General features: G+C 38.2%; 1 protein-coding gene across 3 annotated transcripts in view; it reads right to left on the reverse strand.

The window, feature by feature from the left end:
* cacna2d1 (calcium voltage-gated channel auxiliary subunit alpha2delta 1) overlaps window positions 1–20,189 on the reverse strand; it is a 142,079-nt gene that overhangs the window by 21,962 nt on the left and 99,928 nt on the right. Inside the window, exons 11-29 of one of the 3 annotated variants that reach the window (XM_088996844.1) lie at window positions 16,976–17,134; window positions 15,608–15,712; window positions 15,318–15,396; window positions 15,189–15,238; window positions 15,025–15,114; window positions 14,571–14,645; window positions 14,403–14,483; window positions 13,465–13,539; window positions 12,830–12,889; window positions 11,164–11,235; window positions 10,998–11,069; window positions 10,844–10,905; window positions 10,387–10,463; window positions 4,482–4,542; window positions 4,279–4,370; window positions 2,468–2,549; window positions 1,236–1,298; window positions 997–1,100; window positions 409–498 (exon numbers count right to left, since the gene is read on the reverse strand). In XM_088996844.1, coding sequence (XP_088852970.1) covers window positions 409–498; window positions 997–1,100; window positions 1,236–1,298; window positions 2,468–2,549; window positions 4,279–4,370; window positions 4,482–4,542; window positions 10,387–10,463; window positions 10,844–10,905; window positions 10,998–11,069; window positions 11,164–11,235; window positions 12,830–12,889; window positions 13,465–13,539; window positions 14,403–14,483; window positions 14,571–14,645; window positions 15,025–15,114; window positions 15,189–15,238; window positions 15,318–15,396; window positions 15,608–15,712; window positions 16,976–17,134 — 1,549 coding nt within the window. The remainder of the gene's footprint in view (window positions 1–408; window positions 499–996; window positions 1,101–1,235; window positions 1,299–2,467; window positions 2,550–4,278; window positions 4,371–4,481; window positions 4,543–10,386; window positions 10,464–10,843; window positions 10,906–10,997; window positions 11,070–11,163; window positions 11,236–12,829; window positions 12,890–13,464; window positions 13,540–14,402; window positions 14,484–14,570; window positions 14,646–15,024; window positions 15,115–15,188; window positions 15,239–15,317; window positions 15,397–15,607; window positions 15,713–16,975; window positions 17,135–20,189) is intronic. The other 2 variants (XM_088996843.1, XM_088996846.1) reach the window with 2 other exon arrangements.

Genomic DNA, 20,189 nt, shown 5'->3' on the forward strand with positions numbered 1-20,189 from the left:
CACACACACACACACGGTTGTGCTTGTGTCAACCAAGTTATTTCGATTTTGGTTGGTTCATGATTAGACGTTACTCTCGTTATGCTATGATTGTCTTTTTGTAGTGAGTTTTTCATGACTGTTGTTACATATAATTTAGAAATTAATTAATATATTAAAAATATGGAGATGTAAAACAAATTAGGTCATTTTTAAATAAATATTGAGTTGGCGTTTGAGAACATGAAAAAAAAAATCCACTTTGCCTTCATCAAACATGAATGAAACTTAAAACATAGATGTTTTAATCACGTACTTTAATTAAAATTGTTTTTGATCCCAGAGCTCCCCGAAGGTTTGAAATTGTGGTTTAATGACAAATCTTTATTACAAGCAGCAACAACTGGTGTCAGATTAAGCACAACGGACCCGCCGGTTTAAGTGTGACTTCATCGATGGTGAGATCCACAGCTTTGCTGACGAGGATACCAGATTCGTACGCACTATCTCTGCCTTCTGCTGCAACAGAGAAAAGGACACATAAGGGAACATTGAATATAATCATTGCACATTTGGCTCAACAGCATGCAGAAGCCAACATTTCAGAACCATGCCTAAAATGGGAATCATTGTTATCCACGATGGGGAACGCTTCCAGATCTTGTAATTCACATTGAGCCTGATGGTGCTCGCGAAGCCCCATGTTCTAATCTAGTCGAGTGTTACCGACTGCATTACAGTCATTTGTTTGCCTCCTCTAACGTCTGCCGGAGAGATTAGTGGAGATATAAAAGAGCGGGAGCTCTCAGTCCAAGAGTGAGGCAGAGGATGAATGCTGACAAACATAATATAAGCCGGGAAGAGGGCGAGGATAAAAGGCATGATGTCATGGGTGTAGGAGTGCGATCTTCGCCAGGACAGTTCTGGCTGAGTTACAAAAGCACTAGGATTCCACGCCAGACCACACTGAAAATGAAAAGCTCCAGCACTAAACGTGCGTACATACAAGGTTCTTACTGTTGAAAGACGGAGCGGTGAAAATGTATATGTTGTTGTCCAGGGCCCTTTTGTAGAAGCTGGACTCGTACGTCTCTGGGTTCTCAATCCAATCTGCTGCGGCGCTAAAAAAAATGTCCATATATTCAAATCAATTAACATTTATTTATTTTCTGTTGCGCATATTTATGTGCACAGATGATTAACCCTAACTTTCAGGTTCGTTTTGCTGCACTGGTGAAAAAGGCGAGAAGGGTTACCTTCTCGGGAAAACTCTTGTGATTCCTCCATCTGTGGCTACAAACCTGGCCAGCGTCCCATTCCTGAGAGGATGGAAAAAGATGGTCAAGTGTCAAAGTGGATCACATTAACAAATAGTCGCTCTATGAATCCTCAGTTGGATTGGATTGGATTGGATTGGATTTGCCTTTATTAGTCTCGCAGTGGAGAAATTTACATTTCACAGCAGCAAAGTTATGAAACTTGTTGTTGTTGTTGTATGTTATGTGTTGGGGAGAAAGATACTCTTAAATTTCACAACCAGAGTCATGCATCCATGTAGCGAGGACCACTGGAACTTGCTACCAAACATATGATCTCAATATCCAAAAACAATAACGAATCCAACAGAAACTGGAATCAACTCTTCTCAACTGCCTCCCAAATTTTTTGAGACTGTTTTTCCTGAATCTTTTTTTTTTTTGGGTACGTTGATCCTTTCCAATGAAAAGGCAAAAATAAGAATAATAGTAATTGAACTGTCAATATAGAAAACTGAGTAGAGATGGGCATTCCCTCAAAATGACAAACCTATCAGTCAGTGAAACTATCACTGACGGACACCGGCTTTGGTGAGGACTGAAGAATGATGGGAAACAATCGTCAGAAATGATGATCAGTATCTTCATGCGGCTCAAATAAACCATCAAGTCTCAAATGGAGTCATTCGGCAAGCCAGCGTAGTTTTTTTTTCCCGTGTTTCACAATTTTACACATTCTTTGAGTCCTGAAAGATCAGTCAAAATGTTCTTTCATAATGGGCAAAATGGCAGAAAGGGAATTGCCTAACTAGACTAAAATACTAATTAAATTGGAAAGTGATTGCCCATTTCCATGGGTCCATTGTATTTTTTGAGTTAAATAATCAAACAAAACAAATAAATCACTATTCAAAACTTTTCTGGGATGATAATTTGCAGATTTTCTGCCATGTTTATACGATGCTCCACATGCGTAAACAATTTCAACTTCATGGAAAGCAGTCTGAAATGCAACCCAATATCATATTTAAATTTGTGCACATTCTGAACTGATTCCTGGCAGTGCTACTTGTGTTGTTTGGCAGCAGTGAGTTTTGTTTGCTTTGCAATTTAACCGGATGCACAACACACACACTGACTCCCGGGCCGAGCATTTTATTCCAAAAACTGTACGCGTATAACCCGGCAAAACAATGGAGCGTGGCTTACAAATCTGGATGAGTCTTACTCACACTTTCTGCTCTCTCCACAAGTCAACCAGCTCGGCTGTCAGGCCCGCATCCAAGATAAGTCGACTCACAAGGGATACATTGCCTGTGATTAAAGACAGATGCTGTCTACATATCATGCATGTTACAGCTTCAGAAGCTAGGCTTGCAAGCAAATTGAATGGACAACAAGCATGTCACTGAAAGGTAAATGGTTTTAACATGTCTTAATCTTTAATAGTTTATACCAGGGATGTCCAATTATGTTCCACTGAGGGCAACATTGAGGCAATTGACAGGCCAAAGGGTGGGATCATACTTCATGTTGTGATTTTAAAAACAGGCTCAAAAACTATTCAATACTATTACACAGGCCTTGGCAAGGTGAGACGAAGGGCCTACATCCCTCCTGCCCATAGACTCAGACCATCCTTCAGAGTGACGATCAATTCAAAATAAATGTACAAGTGGTGCTTTGATTTTGAAAGTTGTGGTTTTAATACACACACATGTGGACATTAGTACAAGCGAAATAGCGCGCAAAATTGTTTCTTTTATTTCTATTGAGCTTCTCGAGCATTTGTGTGATACAGTGATACCATAGCTTCCGAACTTAATTGGTTCCCAGAAATTGTATGTATGGAAAAAAGTGTGTATTTCAAACATTACTTTTCCATAGGAAACAATTAAAATGAGAATAATCCGTTCCCATCTACCCATAAAAACATAATGTTCAACTAAATAAGCCTTAAAACTACACACAATATATCTTATTGTATGTATAATAAATGTGCTATGGTATTGTAATTAAATAAACAAACTGATGGCTTGATGGAATGGATAGCTTTTTGCAAAAAAAGCTATCCATTCCATCAAGCTAGGTTGTACATACTCTGGGTTGTACATTTGAGAGGTTGTGATATTGCAACCGCAAAAGATACAGGCAGACACACTAGAAACTTTATTAATAGCTGGTTTCCTTGCTTCTATGTTCTCTTCAAATCGTAAAGATGGCTTGTGCGGGTTATTTGTGAAGCCTGATTGATAGGATATTTTAACCGTGCAGTCTACACTATGCCTTTGAACTATCAAGAAAGTTGAAACGAGTCCGATTTGAATACACATGTAGACAGGCCATACAACAAAATTCACAGGCATGTTCAGTATGCTTTACTCTCAGTGGAAAATAAGAAACTGCAGCTTTCTGAGTCATTGATAGTAATTTTCATTTGTGTCTTTGTGACTGTGATTTGCTGCCACAAATTGCCCAGTTTCGCGTGTCTGCACAAACACACAGAAACACAGTACAACATTATTGGTGAGGGCTGCAGTTCTGAGTAGTGACTATTAATTCCTTGTTCCTCGTGATCTACGAAGAATATAAGACAGTGATCCCAAAAACGCTTCAACTGTGAATGGCCCTTGGTCAGATGTTGGACAACCCTGGTTTGGACACCAAATGTTTCAAAGGCCAAGTGTGACCTTGGCTCCATATGGAGCAGTGATAGATGCCTCCATTAGCAGGGGGGGGGGGGGTAATGGCCGTAAGCTATCTCGGCCAGTGAGATCCATTAAATGACGACCAATCAAACCCGATGAGTCACTGCATAGAATGACAAAATGGGGTCAGTCGATCAGGCCGGACTCATCAACTGAGCTGGTCTGCCCTTCAGACGCGAATGATTGCTAATGCGAAAAATGGACTGTGACGCATGCACACAAACAGGTCTCACATTTAAATTACTGCACACAGTGTACATTGATGAAGGGCGAAACACCATCAGTGCAAGTATTTAAAAAGAAAACCAAAACACTGAGAGAGATGCATGACTCACATGCATCTGGAGTGTTCCTATCAATGTACTGGTTGAAATCGAGGAGAAACTGGGTGTTGTTGAGCGACAACGTCAGCTCTTTGCAGTACTCCCTGAAGAAACAGCAACCATCAGTTTCACTCTCTGCACCACGTTTGCTCTAGCATGCGCAACGCTACGTTCGGTTGGAGGGAGTGGTCAGGGGGCACGGTTGGCCCACTCACCGTGGAGCAATGAAGGTGTGACCAAACTTGTCGAAATTCTTCAGCTGGAGGGTTTCCATCACTTTTGAACACACACACACACATGCGCACACACACACACACACACACACACACACACACACACACACACACACACACACACACACACACACACACACACGCACACACACGCACACACATACACACACACACACACACACCCACACACGCCCACACACACACGCACACACACACAGACCCACAACACACAAACGCACACACATGCACACGTACACACACATCTTAATTTACATCATCTGCAATTTGGTCACACTATTGACATGACACTTGGACATAGGTGATTGTCTTAATATATATATAATTTGACTGCCATGTTGGATCCCACAAAACATTTTATATGCAGTCATATTCTTGCTCCTTGATAGAAATAGTAACATGCATACTGTACAAGACAAACATAGAAGTAGTAACACTGACACACATACATGCAGACAAAGACAAATACAACATACACACACAGACACGCACGCACGCACACACACACACACACACACACACACACACACGCACATTTACACGCACACACACACACAAAGACACACACACACAAACTCACCCCTCCCCACACACACACAGTCACACAAACGGGCACATGATATACACAGAAATGAGATGCTACACAAAGAGAGAAAAGTGAAGAGTGGCAACTCAGAAGGAATTAAATACTTGCCTATTAACCCTGTAATCCTCCATTAACAGAAAAGAGGAGATCAGAATAAAAGTCAGAAAGTAATTGGAAAATGTTCTTTCAAAAACGAACATTTATATCATGCATCGAAACAACTTGTTAGCCCCCCCCCCAAAAAAAAAAAACAACAAATCTTTCTGAGCTGTGGTCAAACATTCCAGATCTCGTAAATGACAAGACGTGCATCATTCAGCATCGTTCAAAATTGTTTTCTTCGACTTTATGGTGGCACTGTCTGCAAAAGCCATCACTGAATGACCCACTTTGAACATTGTCATGGAAAATTGCTGTGGAACGAAACTTTGTCCGTGAAAAAAAGACGACATGCAGATTTATAGGCAGGCTGCACTCTATCATATATAGCAGCCGCTGGAAGAGGAATGAATGTTTATGTACTACTTGGGAGGGGGCAAGTTTTTCTTATAAAAGGGAGATGTTCGCGGAGGTCCGGCTCTGTTGTGAAACTTAAAGATTGATGGAAAACAGATTTTTGAATAGCTTCTTTGTAAAAAAAAATGGCATTGTAGAGAAACAGTGCATGCGATCCAATGTTGTCTGGTCAAGTTGGCCTGCCCATCGCTGACCGTGGCCCTTTTTTTGAAGACAATATCAAATACAAATATTGACCAAGGCTCCTTGTTAAGCTAATCGATAGAGTGGTGTATGACAATTCAGTGCCCTGAGCTAGCTGACGTCACATCCCAGCTTGAGCTCTTCACACACGCCACCTTGGTGATTCATTAACATTTTAAAAATAAGAATAGTTTGGGAATGTCTCAATTGTGTGGCAAATAAAGACTTCCCTATTCCCGTTCTTATTATAATCATAAAGATATCCGGTCAATTGAAGCTTTCCCATGAATGGGTTGTACCTACTCAATTACAGTTAGGACAACTATCGATGAGAAGGTTTCTTCAGCCGTCATCTGCACTTTTTTGAAGGTGTCGGACGTTTCGCTTCTTATCCAAGATGCTTCTTCAGCAAACTAAAGTCTTACTAGTACCGCACACTGACCAATATTTACTTTTCGATTCTAACCACCCTTTACAACACAAACTAGGAGTTATCAGAACCCTCCAGCATAGGGCTAAACTAATACCAACAAGCGTTGACGGCAGATTAAAGGAGTCAAAACATATCAGGAGAGCACTGACAAACTGTGGGTACCCTCAGTGGTCATTCAACAAATGTCAAAAATAAAGAATAGGGAATAAAACCAAAAATTCTCAAGATACAAAAAGGAAAGGAGTAGCAGTACCTTACATTGCAGGAGTTTCTGAAAAACTACAAAGAGTCATTTGGCAACACAAAATTCCTACTTATTTCAAACTGATAAACACGTTAAGGCAAAAATGTGTGCATCCAAAAGATAGGCTGCCAAATGAAAAACAAAGTAATGTAGTTTATTCAATACATTGTAAGAATGAAAATTGTAAAGAGCAGTACATTGGGGAGACTCAACAAATTCTCAAAAAAAAAGACTTTATCAACATCACAGGGATAATACTAGTGGGCCTAGTACATTTGCACCTAAAAGCTAGCAACCATTCTTTTGACGACAATGAGGTTAAAATCTTAGTGAAAGAACATAGATGGTTTGAAAGGGGTGTAAAAGAAGTGATTCTCATAAAACAACTAAATCCTTCATTAAACCGGTCTGGTGGGGTGAGGTTCAATTAGGATCGTTTATACAATAGCCTGCTTAGGCAACACAGGTTAGGCAACATTAGTAATGCTGATGGGGTGATACCGGAGGGAGTGGGGGCAACAGGCCAGTCGTTAGTCAGGAATGTAGAAACAATCGTTGGGGCCGCAGGGAGTCGTCCTCTGCTCCCCCCAACCTGAGAGTAGGGACCTATCATAGCAGTGTCCAGCGCCGCCATGTCTGGACATTAGGGATATATAATTAGGGCCGATACGACCAGTAAGACTTTAGTTTGCTGACAAAGTTTCTTGGATAAAAAGCGAAACGTCCAACACCTTCAAAAAAGTACAGATGACGGCTGAAGAAACCTTTTCATCGATGGACCACTCCTGTACGACTGAGAACTTACACAGACGAACTGTGCTGAATGTTTGCTCTTTACAAAACATTGTAGATATAAATGTTTGCAATCTTAATATGACTGCTCTCTAGTGTGAAACGGGAAAAAAAGAGTACACAATATGTACCATATTTTCCGGTGTATAAGGCGCGCCAGAGTAAAAGGCGCACCGCCTATGAATGGTGTATTTTCAAATTTGTTCCATATATAAGTTGGACAGAACTATAAGGCACACCTCCAATGAATGAAAAACGTTTTCCAAAAATAATATATAAATATCAAAAAGTTTTCTAAATACAATATGAGGCACACCACATTTTAAGGCGCTACAGTATATGCTGGGGTTATGCACTACTTCTACAGGGGGAAATAGCTGCTGACAGTAGTTCCCAGACCTCTTGTGGCTCAATATTAGTTCACATAGAAGGCGTATCTTCGTATAAGGCAGAGGGTCATCTTTTGAAGAAAATGAAGGTGTTTGGTAATTTACAACAGATTATTTTATTACAGACAGTGGCGTTTTAGCATTTAGTTTTGCCTTCATCAGAGTGTCATGGATGTTGTCGTGACACACCTTTTTCAGCTTTTGGTTATGCCTTGTACACCGGAAAATATGGTATAGAAGATGGCTCCATACTGTACTTGAACCGATGCCTGAGTGGACTTGAGCTGTTTCACGGCCCCGTAAACGTTGACAGACTCTTCATGACAGCAAGTGACACAAAGGGCAAAGCACTCTACTGGGATATCTGCGCCATTAGCCAAATGGCTTTGTCGAGACACAGCAAAGTGATGAAAATACACTCGGGACATATGTTTTTTTTTTCTTTTAAGGCTGTTTTTTGGCATCCTGATGTTTTAGGTAATCATCATCAGAGCCCAAAATGTAATAATCCAAAAATGCATGGAGGACAAAAGCATGCAAGACGTGTAAGGAACATAATATTAGAAAAACATAGAAATGATAGAAAAGGGAGTACTTGCCCCAAGATGATGCTATAAATGTCCAGCAGAGAAGGCACACCAGAGAATTACCAAAGAATTTAGTCGAAAATCATACAGAAATAATTCAGAAATCCAACAGGTGTGTGTGTGTATGTGTGTGTGTGTGTGTGTGTGTGTGTGTGTGTGTGTGTGTGTGTGTGTGTGTGTGTGTGTGTGCGTGTGTGTGCGTGTGTGTGTGTGTGTGTCTGTGACATACTTGGGGTCTAACGAAAACCAATTTTAATTGGTACGCGAACCAATCAATCGAAATGTAACTTTAACTGGTTAATAAATAATCAAAAATTTAGGAATCTATATGAATCGGTTTGCTCTTCCTGATGATTGCTTGTTTCTTCGAATTAAATGAATTTTAATAGTTTGGGCCTTAGGGACCTTGGTATTACATGTTATAACATGTTGATAACCATGAGAAAAAGTAACAGATGCATTCATTCATCTTTCCGAAATTTACTTGCAGGGAATAGCACATTTAGAATTCTGAAAAGTTAATTCAATAAAATGATAAAAAGATGGTCAACTCTGAGCAAAAAAATGCATCAGAATCTTCCGACTTCAGCCATACCCAAATCAAATTAAAGGACAACCGACGTCTCCGGACAAGCTGCGTCCATAATTTGTAAAATGGCTTCAAATGACTTCTACTTGGCGTATTTTAATAAGATTCCACCGCATATAGCTATATTTTACGTTTTAAAACTTGCGCTGAACATTCAGGAAGTCTTGTTTTTGAGTTGGTGACGAGTCCTCACGTGACGTCAGAAAAGGACCGCCGCCTGACCGAAAAAAGACACATTGTAGCGTCTTTCCACCGCGTCAGTGTATTTTACTGTACTGTTTTTTTTTTTGAAAACCGTGTGTTACATCCAAAAGCCGCCAGCAGAGGGAGTCCAAGCTCCATGGAACGAATTTATCAGCCTTTGGAAACGGGCTGATTCATTCCTCACAGCTCGGCGGCCATTTTCTTGCTTCTTTTTGGGTGAGACATTCCCCCCCGCCTGTTTGCCTCAAAATGACACAGAATAAATTATTTAATCGATTGCAAACATGTATGCTTTCCTCTTCAGAACTATTTGAATCATATTCATAAAAGGATGTGTAACAAGAAAGCATATTATTCGAATCTGAAGCCATTGTTTTGATTCAGCAATGCAAGACATCTTGGCGTGACGTCATGAACTGGGGGCGGGACTTTCTGAAAATGCCCAATTCAAAGCTCAATTTTTTGCAGATTTTGGACACTTTAAGTCATTTTTATTGGTGTTTTGCATTTGAATAAAAATATCATACTGCATGTTTTGGGTATTTTATATGCTATAAAACGTTTTTCTGATGTCAGTTCAAAAACAAAAAAGTGACGTCGGTTGCCCTTTAAGTGCTAATTCTACCGAACTAAATTGGATCATTGAACTTGAAAATATAATGTCCTTGAAATAACACTCAATGTATTGAGATTCTGTATGCATCAAATGATCTTTTATGGGAGACACCCTTGGTAATATGCTACGAGGCAAAGGGTACGTGGGTAAAATAAATCATTGCTCTATGCAGGGAATAAGGACTGAATAAGTACTACTTTGACTCTAAATTCTGCTCTTCACCTCACTTCGGTTTCCAAAATGCCACCAGATTTTTTTTTTTTTTTTTTTACAGGGACCAATATAAGTTTTGTGGATGCCTATTTGAGAAATACTGTTGTAAAATATGTCGTGGTTACATTTCATCCTTTTGATGCTTCATACATTTTCCTAACTGGTTATGGTAAGTGGAAAAGTTGTGCGCAAAGTAAAAGGCCAAAAAGCAGATTGGAACAAAAGAAAAGGGGGAAGGGAAAAAAAGTTTGGAGAGGATCAAAAGAACCTCAGGCTGGGTCCCTGACAAGGGGTTCATATGTCCGCCTGTCTGTGGGAGTGCATGGCCGCTGACCAACAGGTTACACTACAAACGAAAAAATATGTCGGGAATGTGGTACACAAGGAGCAGCCTGCAGTTCCAGCTTGGAAACAACAGTGGTGACCCAATGTGAATTTGTCAAGGAGTTTCTCTACAAGGGCCAATGAAAGCAAATGCAAGTGCAGTTCATACGATCACGGATGGTGTTGCACTCACACATGGCTTGCTTGATGTCATCGCCCAGTTTGGCTTGAATAAAGTGTTCGCTGTATTTCGGCAGAACCAAAGCCAGGCTGCGCGAGAAACACACATGATCATTTGTTGTTTCATTTCAAAGACACATGTGGGTCTTGATGTGGTTGATGTGGGAGATCATAGATAATAATAATCAAATTAATTCCCTTTTGTTATAGTATAAGTATAATGCATGAATCAAGACAATTTGGATTACAAAATGTTTTTCATGAAACAAATGGTTTATGCATTGTGCATTTGTGAACAAATCAACTAGTTATCCTCAGTAATGTCAGCCTGACATACTAAATCAAGGTCAGACGTTAAATCAGACCCTTCATGATTAGGTGACCGCTCTGTGATTAGTTATCAATGTATATGCTTAAATGTAGTACACTTAACACCACATAAGATCTTCTAGAAAGCTCAGATAACTCACCTATAATCGGTTCCATTGACTGGTGCCCAAGTGTATGTTCTTACTCCTCTATCAATGTATTTCTAGAACATGATATGAATATAAAATACTAATTTAGACGCAAATGATTGAAAACTCTTTAGTCGTCATTGAAAACAAAATCATAGTCTCTGACCTCATCCTGAGTTTTCACCAGGGTCTGAATGGTCTGAGCGCCAATCTTGCCATTGATCATCATTCTCCTGATCTGCATGGTGAAGACGTGCACCACTACAGTTTATTTCTGACTACATTAAGACTCATCACTGTTCATGCAACACCATTGATGCTGCTGAGAATACCTCCACTTTAATGTCATTCTCCAGCTCGGCATCCAGGAAGTCGAGAGTAACCGGCTCCTGGAATTTTGGATTCTACAAGGAACATTAAATATATATATATATATATATATATATATATATATATATATATATATATATATATATATATATATATATATATATATATATATATATATATATATATATATATATATATATATATATATATATATAATTTAGTTTGTAGCATTTTCATTGTGCAACTGAATCATATGAATATAAGTGACTTCCTTGAGTCAATCTTTCAAAGCTCTATTATGTCTATTTGTCATAGCAGCAAATATTTGGTGAGGGGGTTACAAAGAATCAGATCTTCAGATAAGAATCGACCCCTACCCAAATATATTCCTCCACCTGTTTATTGTCACAAGGCTCGCAGGTGTGGTCAGCAATCAACAACCGTACCACCCACCTCTTCCAAATTTGTCATAAATGTCCAATTACATATCGGATATTATTCAGTGTGAGTGACTATAACATAAATGTGAAAATTGGATTGCTATATCGGATATGTGTCACCTGAAATGTTCATTGACATAGACTATCGAATACGGTAAAGTATGTCCATCTTAAATTAGACACTTTGAACTGCAATGTGCAATGTGCATTTAATCAAGAGAGTAACATTTTTCTTTTCTCTTAGGGGGTGGTATCTTGCCATATGGATATGGAATATTGTTCTAAGGCATAGAGCAGCATGACCTCCATAATGTGTGTTCCGATTGGGCATGGGACACAAGCGCTGGCATGATCAACCTGTCACTGGCCACCATCGGTGACGGTGTCTCGTGATGGAAGGGCGAAACACCCAATGATTCCTTGGCACACTACTGACGATGTGTCCCAAATTCACAACCTTCCCATCCCTGATGCACAGCTCCCACAGCACTCTCAACATCAAGGCTAATCTCATGTGAGGACCATCCATTGGCACAAATGGACAGAAAAACATCACGTCCAGTGTTTCATGATTCTTCAGTGTATGAAATGTAGTTGTTGGTATTTTTTCTGTGTATGGATATTGGTACAAAATGAAATGTGACTACAATAATGGTGGTAGTTTAATGCCTAGATAGATGAAACACTGCCATTTTGATGAAGCAACATTACTGTTTTAAAAATATCCCCAAAAAATATCCACTAACGTCACATTCAATGTAAACAGTGAAGAAGTGTGTAAAATATTTAACGAAACATTGAAACTGCACAAGTTCCTTACGTTTTTCAATAATTGAAAGGGATGATTATGGGAATGCATAAATAAATAAATAAATAAATAAATAAATAAATAAATAAATAAATGCCGCATTTCAGCATGAAAATGAGAAAAAGGCAGAAAAAAGAGATTAAGCAATGACCCATGAGACAGAATAAAACATCAAACATTGCGAAAAAGAAATGAAAGCAACTTAAAGAAAGGGAAGAGGGAATTACATTTAGAGTATTACAACGACACACAGTTACGTTTGAAACAGGAGGTACTTCATTTTACCCTATGTGTCTAATAACAAACACTATGCCAGCATGTCACTTTGGGAGTAAACTATGGTATGCTAAAAATATATATCTACAATATGTCTACATCTATGGCACTAAACAGAATTGCTACTTTTCAGTGAGATCTCACCTCATGAAAAGTTACAGCATACTTGTCATAAAGCCTTAACTTCCTGTTATGGATCCTTTTCTACAAAAACCATTAAAAATTGTTTAGTAAACTATCTTACAATCATTGTTGGTTGGATTGACAATATTGTAAGTGCCCTAAAAACATGAAGCTCATAGGAAGTCTAAAAAAGTACCATATTTTACGGTGTATCAGGAGCATCAGGTTATAATGGCTGCTGCTGTTCACCCACAGACAAAAAAACTTTATCCTGTGACTGTAAAGTGACCTTGAGAGTTTTGAAAGGCGCTTACAAATGAAATGTATCATTCAACTTTTGAAGAAAATGAAGGCTTTTTATACACCAAAAAATACGCTACTTGACATGTCATGTTATCTCTCAGCTAAGAACCGATGCAGCTGATTCCATATCTTTATGAACTAAATCACCAATATATGTCTAAGAGGTTGTAAGGCTTCTTGCATGGATAAACTTGATCATAACTCTAAAACTTTTTTTTAACTGAGATGTCATTGGTATATCGAAATGTAGAACCCCCGCAAAAAATGCTTTGTGAATTATTATTTATAGACACAATGTCAAATGTCAATTTGAAGCAATCCGTAACAGCATAGTGTAAACTTGTGACACCTACCTTTGGCTGGAGATTGGGATGCAATAACACATAGCCGTTGGGATCAATGGCAAAGTAGTATCCGTTTGGGCCGATCTGTTGAAAGGAACGCAGCAAAGGGCACCCTTATATTCAATAAATCTCAGAACAGGGTGACTCTAATCAAATGACTTGACTGATGTCCGACTTTAGTCATTCGTAGGACTGTGACTTGCTTTCCAAAGATTTAAGATGTTACGCTTTGATTTGGGATTGAGATCGTTGGTATCAGACTGTACCTTACTTGGACTTTAACTACACGACTGGCAGTGCCATCTAGTTTACAGTTGAAGATTTGCATTTGAACACTGTTTGTGGTTTTATGGAAGAAACAACGGAAAGATAGAAATATTTTTTTTCATTCATTCACGCAGACTAAACCCAGCCAAGCCTTGTTGCATTCTCACTGGTGGGAAGTGGCTATCTAAACACCACCAAAAAAGGGAGTAACACAAAAAAAATATTAAATTTCAATTCATGGATTATCTTGTCAAAGCTGTGTGCAAAAATAAAACAGCAAAACGCATGGCAATAAAAAACGCAATAATTAGTTTTCCTGCATGTGTTTTTTTTCAGTTGTCTGTATCTGCCTTATGATATTATAATCATTTTATTTATTTATTTATTGCTGGTTAATTTATTTTGTATTCATTTTTCCATTTATTCATTTAATTCATTTTGATGTGTGTGTTAAAAATCAAGATTTTGACAACATTGGAATGTTTTATCTGTCCTTTTCTTGTGGAAAAGCCTGATGCGGCCCAGCCTCACCCAGACTTTGCCTCCCGCGGCCCCCCGGGTCAATTCAGTTTGAGACCCCTGTTATAAAGCCTGCAGCAACAGGTCAACTCACATCATGGTTTATGAACACAAAGACAGGTAAAGAAGCAGTAAAATTACAAAAATTGAGTTTGACTGACTGTGAAACGTGGCGTGAGCTTCTTGATGTCATTCAGCGACACATCGATGCCCATGACGCCGAGAATGAGCTGATTCTGATGCTGAGAAATGGTAGTAAGGAAAATACATAAGCTGGATTGTACTGTTAGAACTGCTAAGTCTGTAAGCATATGTCAACTTCACCGTACCTCCTCATTCCTGTCGTCTTTGGTTTTGGTCTTATTGAAGACGGGAAGGGTGCCGGTAATGACCAGACCGAGTTCCTGAGTAAGGCACAAACACAACATGGATTATATTAACTTTACTTTTTAATGCCTCGTTTAAAAATAGTACCTGTCCACCCATCATGTTTAAAATTAAACAATACCCTAGTTACGTCTGCTGAATAAAACAATACTTGGGTTGGCCCCACAGTGGAGAGCGTGGGCCGTGGGGGAAGCAGTCGTGCAAATCACCTTAATAAAATCATCAAGAACATTCTAATGGTGCTTCAGAACTGCCTGTAGATAGTTCTCTGGACTGTTTCATACTCACATTGAACAATGTCACCTCATTTTCAAGATTCCCACCACTGCCATCATTGTTTTAATTGAGCATACATTGGTGAATGTCATCAGAATTTAGAGCACAGAAATGTCACACCAGTGCATCGAGGTACACATTGGTCCACTGGACTTGTTTGGCCTGCTTGTCTGCCAGAACCATGGGCCTGCCCAAGACATCCAGGTATTCCTAAATCGGACCACAAAACACAGTCATGTCTGGATGTGGATGATTATACGATGTCAAGCATTCAGTAAAATCACCTGTGTGTTGATTCTAATGGCTCCAATGGAGGGAATCTCGTAGAAATATCCTGAAATAGATTACGAAAACGAGGAGATGAATTGTATGATGGCATATTGCGGACAATGTGAATGTGGACGATGCTTCACCTTTGTTGGAACAGGCCATCCACTGAATGGGTCCTTTATCATAGTTGTGCTGTCCCACAGAGAAGGTGAAGATCCTCACCTACAACATTATGATGTCTGTTTTGACTCAAGCTTCCCAATCATGGCACTTTTCTCTCTCTACAAAGTCTATAACATGCAGGATTGCATCCTGTATTAAGCATAACATGCCTCCGTCTCAATTTACTTTAAACAGTAAAATGACCCCTCGAGTTAAACAATAAACACTTGAAGACAACAAGCAATTATGTGTTGTTTTGTATGAAACCAACTTTTTTGTCAGCGTTGTATTTCTCCAGTATGGCTCGTGCTCGCTCTTCTCCCCCATCGGTAAACAGCATGATGATCTTATTACAATTTGCTCTGCTTATATTTGTCTGTTCACACACAAGGAAGAGGAAACTACTGTACTTTGATTTTTTTTGGTGGGTTATTTCATAGAACACAGTCAATGCCATTTGGAACGATATGTAAAGGAAGAAAATGTATCCAGCAGATGGCAGCAAATATCAGGATAATATTCTAGCCATCATCCCATGCCCACGTTCACACCTTAGTAACTAACAGCATTATCCATCCACGAATTGAATGTATCCAAAAAATGAATACGTATAAATATGAAAATGTAATTGATTAGGTTCATATTAATACATGCATTAAAAAGGAAACAAAAATGTTTCATGCAAGATGTACTCCAAAATATGTATTCCCCCATTCATCAGTTTTTGAAAATGAATATATTTTTGTAAATGATGTTGATCTAATTATACTAAATGTAATTAATGAATCAAAAACATTCCTTAATTGGGGAAAACAAAATTATAACAAGTACCAAAACAATAAGTATTGAGACATAAAATATATCAGAGTACACATTGATTGTACTGTATTTGTAAGAACAAAATATTAAGAGTGAGCAAGTAGTAAGTGTTTCACACATATATACAAAGCAGTAACTAGTGGTGATTTTATTTATCATTCACATAAAATTAAATTGGATAAAGTCTGATCAACTATGAATAGAGATTTCCTACAATATACACTCAAGCATGTTTGTAATCAATCTCAGGGATGGCCACTTTGCCTCTTGATGTTGACTTTAAATTATGTGATAGTTGGTCTAGGCCAGTGTTTCTCAAATAGTGAGTCTCAGGGGAACATGTTTTTTTTTTATACTGTCCTGGAATAAAATGCAATTGCACCTCCACTACATTGAGCGGCAGTGAATTCGGTGTTAGGGGTTTGCTTGCGCGAGCATGCGCACATTCCGCACAGGACAAAGTATGACATAATGAGTATGAAGTGATGAAGTGCAGAGACGTACTTAACAATTTTATAAACAAATTATACTGTTCATAGTCACGGGGGTTCTTATTTTAAAGTGGGTGGGGAGATGACAGAAAATAATTGAGAAGCACTGGTCTAGGTTCGAGTAACGACCAATCACGAGTCTGATAGTGAATGTCACATGATTAAACCCAGAAAAAAAACAGGTAAGAAAAGCTATATGACTTTGATAAATTGAGTCAGGAAAATATAACAATGCAATGATTATTTTAATCCCATCCCTGAAGGAAAAAAAGACAAAACAAAAATCCAAATGAACAAAATAAAAATATAGAAAGTAGGTCAAACATTACCGCAGCAAGCTGCTCAAATGCAAATTCAAATCCCTTGGTATAGTTGGTGATGCCCTTGGCTGTGATGTTCTGCACCGCATCCTTCAGCAACTTCTTGTTCCTCACGTTGGCTTGAACCAGATGGTCAAAGCATGCCGTCTTCTTCACCATGGTGTTGAACTGGGAAAAAAAGCCAGGTTTTAATAAATGACAATGTGCAGACCCCAATGACACGCTGGTGTAGAGTGAAACACAGTCCTCTGTGCGAATTTGCCTTGCCGCAATTTAGAATACATTATCACATAGGCAACATATGCCTAAATGAAATATAGCGTGGCACGCACCAACAGACACACACACACACACACACACACACACACACACACACACACACACACACACACACACACACACACACACACACACACACACGCATGCGCACGCACACACACATACACATTTTTGCTACATGGTGGGGACATGATGTGCAAAAGTGCAAAAGTTTTGACACGTGGCAACCCAATTTCAAACATGAAAAAAACATTTATGAAAGTCATAAAAAATTGATTTTAGGACCCATTTTTTTAGCCTGTGATCACTCAGAAATCACTTTAAAATGGCATAATTCTTGATTTAAATTTTCCAGGTTTTTCGCAACTCGTGGGGACTTAACGAATCATGTCAAACCAAAACTACCAGCAGGTGGCGCTTATTTTTTTTCAACAGTCAATATTTAGAGCCTGTAAGGTCAGCAATTGTGTTTTGCAGGAGCCATGATTGTATATTTTTTGACAATTCTAAATTTTTAACACATAAATTGTGAATTATTTTGTTCACATGCACAACTGGGTCCAAGCCCCCTCCCATTTTCAGACACGATATCCGACAGAATAATCAAGCACCAGATGTAGGTCTGCCAGGTTCTGTCACAACCAAAAGTTTGACTGCATCCAGTATTGGACTTTTCAATGTGCTATTCTTTATTATTTATCTGTGAATTACATCCCATTGGTGCTGCCAGCAAATTTTTGTTTCATAAATGTGCTGAGTTCCAACACTTGGTGTGCTCTTTGTGTAGTTTTTAGATTTGTATGTTTAATCTATGGAAAATATCTCTTGTCTTTTAATTACATATTGACTAACTCCCTGTGCAGATCGGACCTGAACCATTTTAATTTTCTCAATTTTCAATCTAAGTTGCGAGAACAAACATACTTTTTCTTGCATATTTATTGGATAGGATTTGCCTTGATTAGTCCCGCAGTGGAGAAATTTACATTTCACAGCAGCAAAGTTATGAAAGAAAGAAAGTAGAAAAGCAAAATACAGAAGCTGCTGGAAAGGCAGCCACTCTCGCGGCGCCGTCTTGAAGTCAAAAGAAAAAAAAAAACTAAATAACAAATAACATGACAATTATAAAATAGATTGAAGAGAATCAAGTAAATTAACACTGCTCACGTACCAATTTCAATGGCAGCCTCCAATCTTTTTAATAATTGAAATACATCAACCTGAAATTTCAAACATTCAAGACATTGTGGTAAGAAAATAAATACAAATTGCTTTCATATTAACAACTGTGTGTAAAACGTTCAAGATTGAAATAAAAGTGATGGACAAAATTGGTGTGTCGAGAAGTTAAGACGACATACAGTAAAGTCTCGTTATATCGATATCGGATATATCGATAGTCACGGTTATATCGATACTATTTCTATGCACGCACGGAGAAAATTACATGCAAACAGGGTCGGATATATCGATAGTCCCGGTTATATCGATATTTTTTCGGACTCCCTTGAATATCGATATAACGAGACTTTACTGTATATTCAAGAAAAAAACAACACTCAATATGTTGAAATAAAAGCTATTGTCTGTGTTGTATTGAAATGTGCCAGAAACAAGTGCACATGACACATATAACATACATAAAAACAATGCATTGTTCCAGCTGCCAAACCTAACCTTTCCTTAATTTCGAACCTAACCTTACCTGCGTTTTGCGGACATTTTCATTAATTTATCACAAAATATTTAACTCCCTTCCAAGTTATCCCTTTCAATTCTTCTGGTGAAGCCTTAATGCAGTTCATGCATTCGTCTTTGCCTGGAACCTTGAGAGACCTGATGGAGTCCATCAAGGTTTTCTCCAAGGCATGGATTTCTTCTTCTGTCCACTTTTTTACTTCTTCCTTCCCTATATAAAATGGGACAGTAAATTAATAGTCCCCCAAAAGTTAAGACACAGGCCAGTGCTGTCCAAAGTCATCATTGGTCTATTTTGTAACAGTTTTGTAGTTTTTATACATCAAATGATAACACATTCACAAGCCACTAGATAACAGTTTACCTTCAGAGATCTTCACCAGCTCCACCCTACCATCAATTTTACCTATTACTAGTAAACACAGAATAAATATATTGAGTTATACAAAATCAGGAATATGTACTTCAGTGCTATGTGCACGGTGCAGGTCTGAATGAAATTCAGATATTTTTGGTGGGATCGATTTATTTTGTAAGGGTTCACATTACGTCTGCGTAAGCTCTCAGTCGTACAGGAGTGGTCCATCGATGAAAATGTTTCTTCAGCCATCATCTGTACTTTTTTGAAGGTGTCGGACGTTTCGCTACTTATCCAAGAAACTTCGTCAGCAAACTAAAGTCTTACTGGTAGTTTAGGCCCTATATATATATATATATATATATATATATATATATATATATATATATATAGGGCCTAAATATAAATATATATATATATATAGGGCCTAAACTACCAGTAAGTATATATATATATATATATATATATATACAGTAAAGTCTCATTATATCGATATTGAAGGCAGTCCGAAAAAATATCGATATAACCGGGACTATCGATATATCCGACCCTGTTTGCATGTAATTTTCTCCGTGCGTGCATAGAAATAGTATCGATATAACCGGGACTATCGATATATCCGATATCGATATCACGAGACTTTATTGTATATATATATATATATATATATATATATATATATATATATATATATATATATATATATATATATATATATATATATATATATATATATATACCTACTCTAATAGCTATTCAAAACATACCAAGAAATGTTAAATCCAGGTTTTCAAAAAATATGTTTTTCCCTATATCTATGATTAATAGAATCGGAATCAGAAAGCCTTTAATAGTCCCACAATGGGGGAATTTGCAATAGATTAAGCA

This window comes from Hippocampus bargibanti, linkage group LG05 (assembly GCF_051943395.1).
Source record: "Hippocampus bargibanti isolate YZ-2025 linkage group LG05, ASM5194339v1, whole genome shotgun sequence".
NCBI lineage: Eukaryota > Metazoa > Chordata > Actinopteri > Syngnathiformes > Syngnathidae > Hippocampus > Hippocampus bargibanti.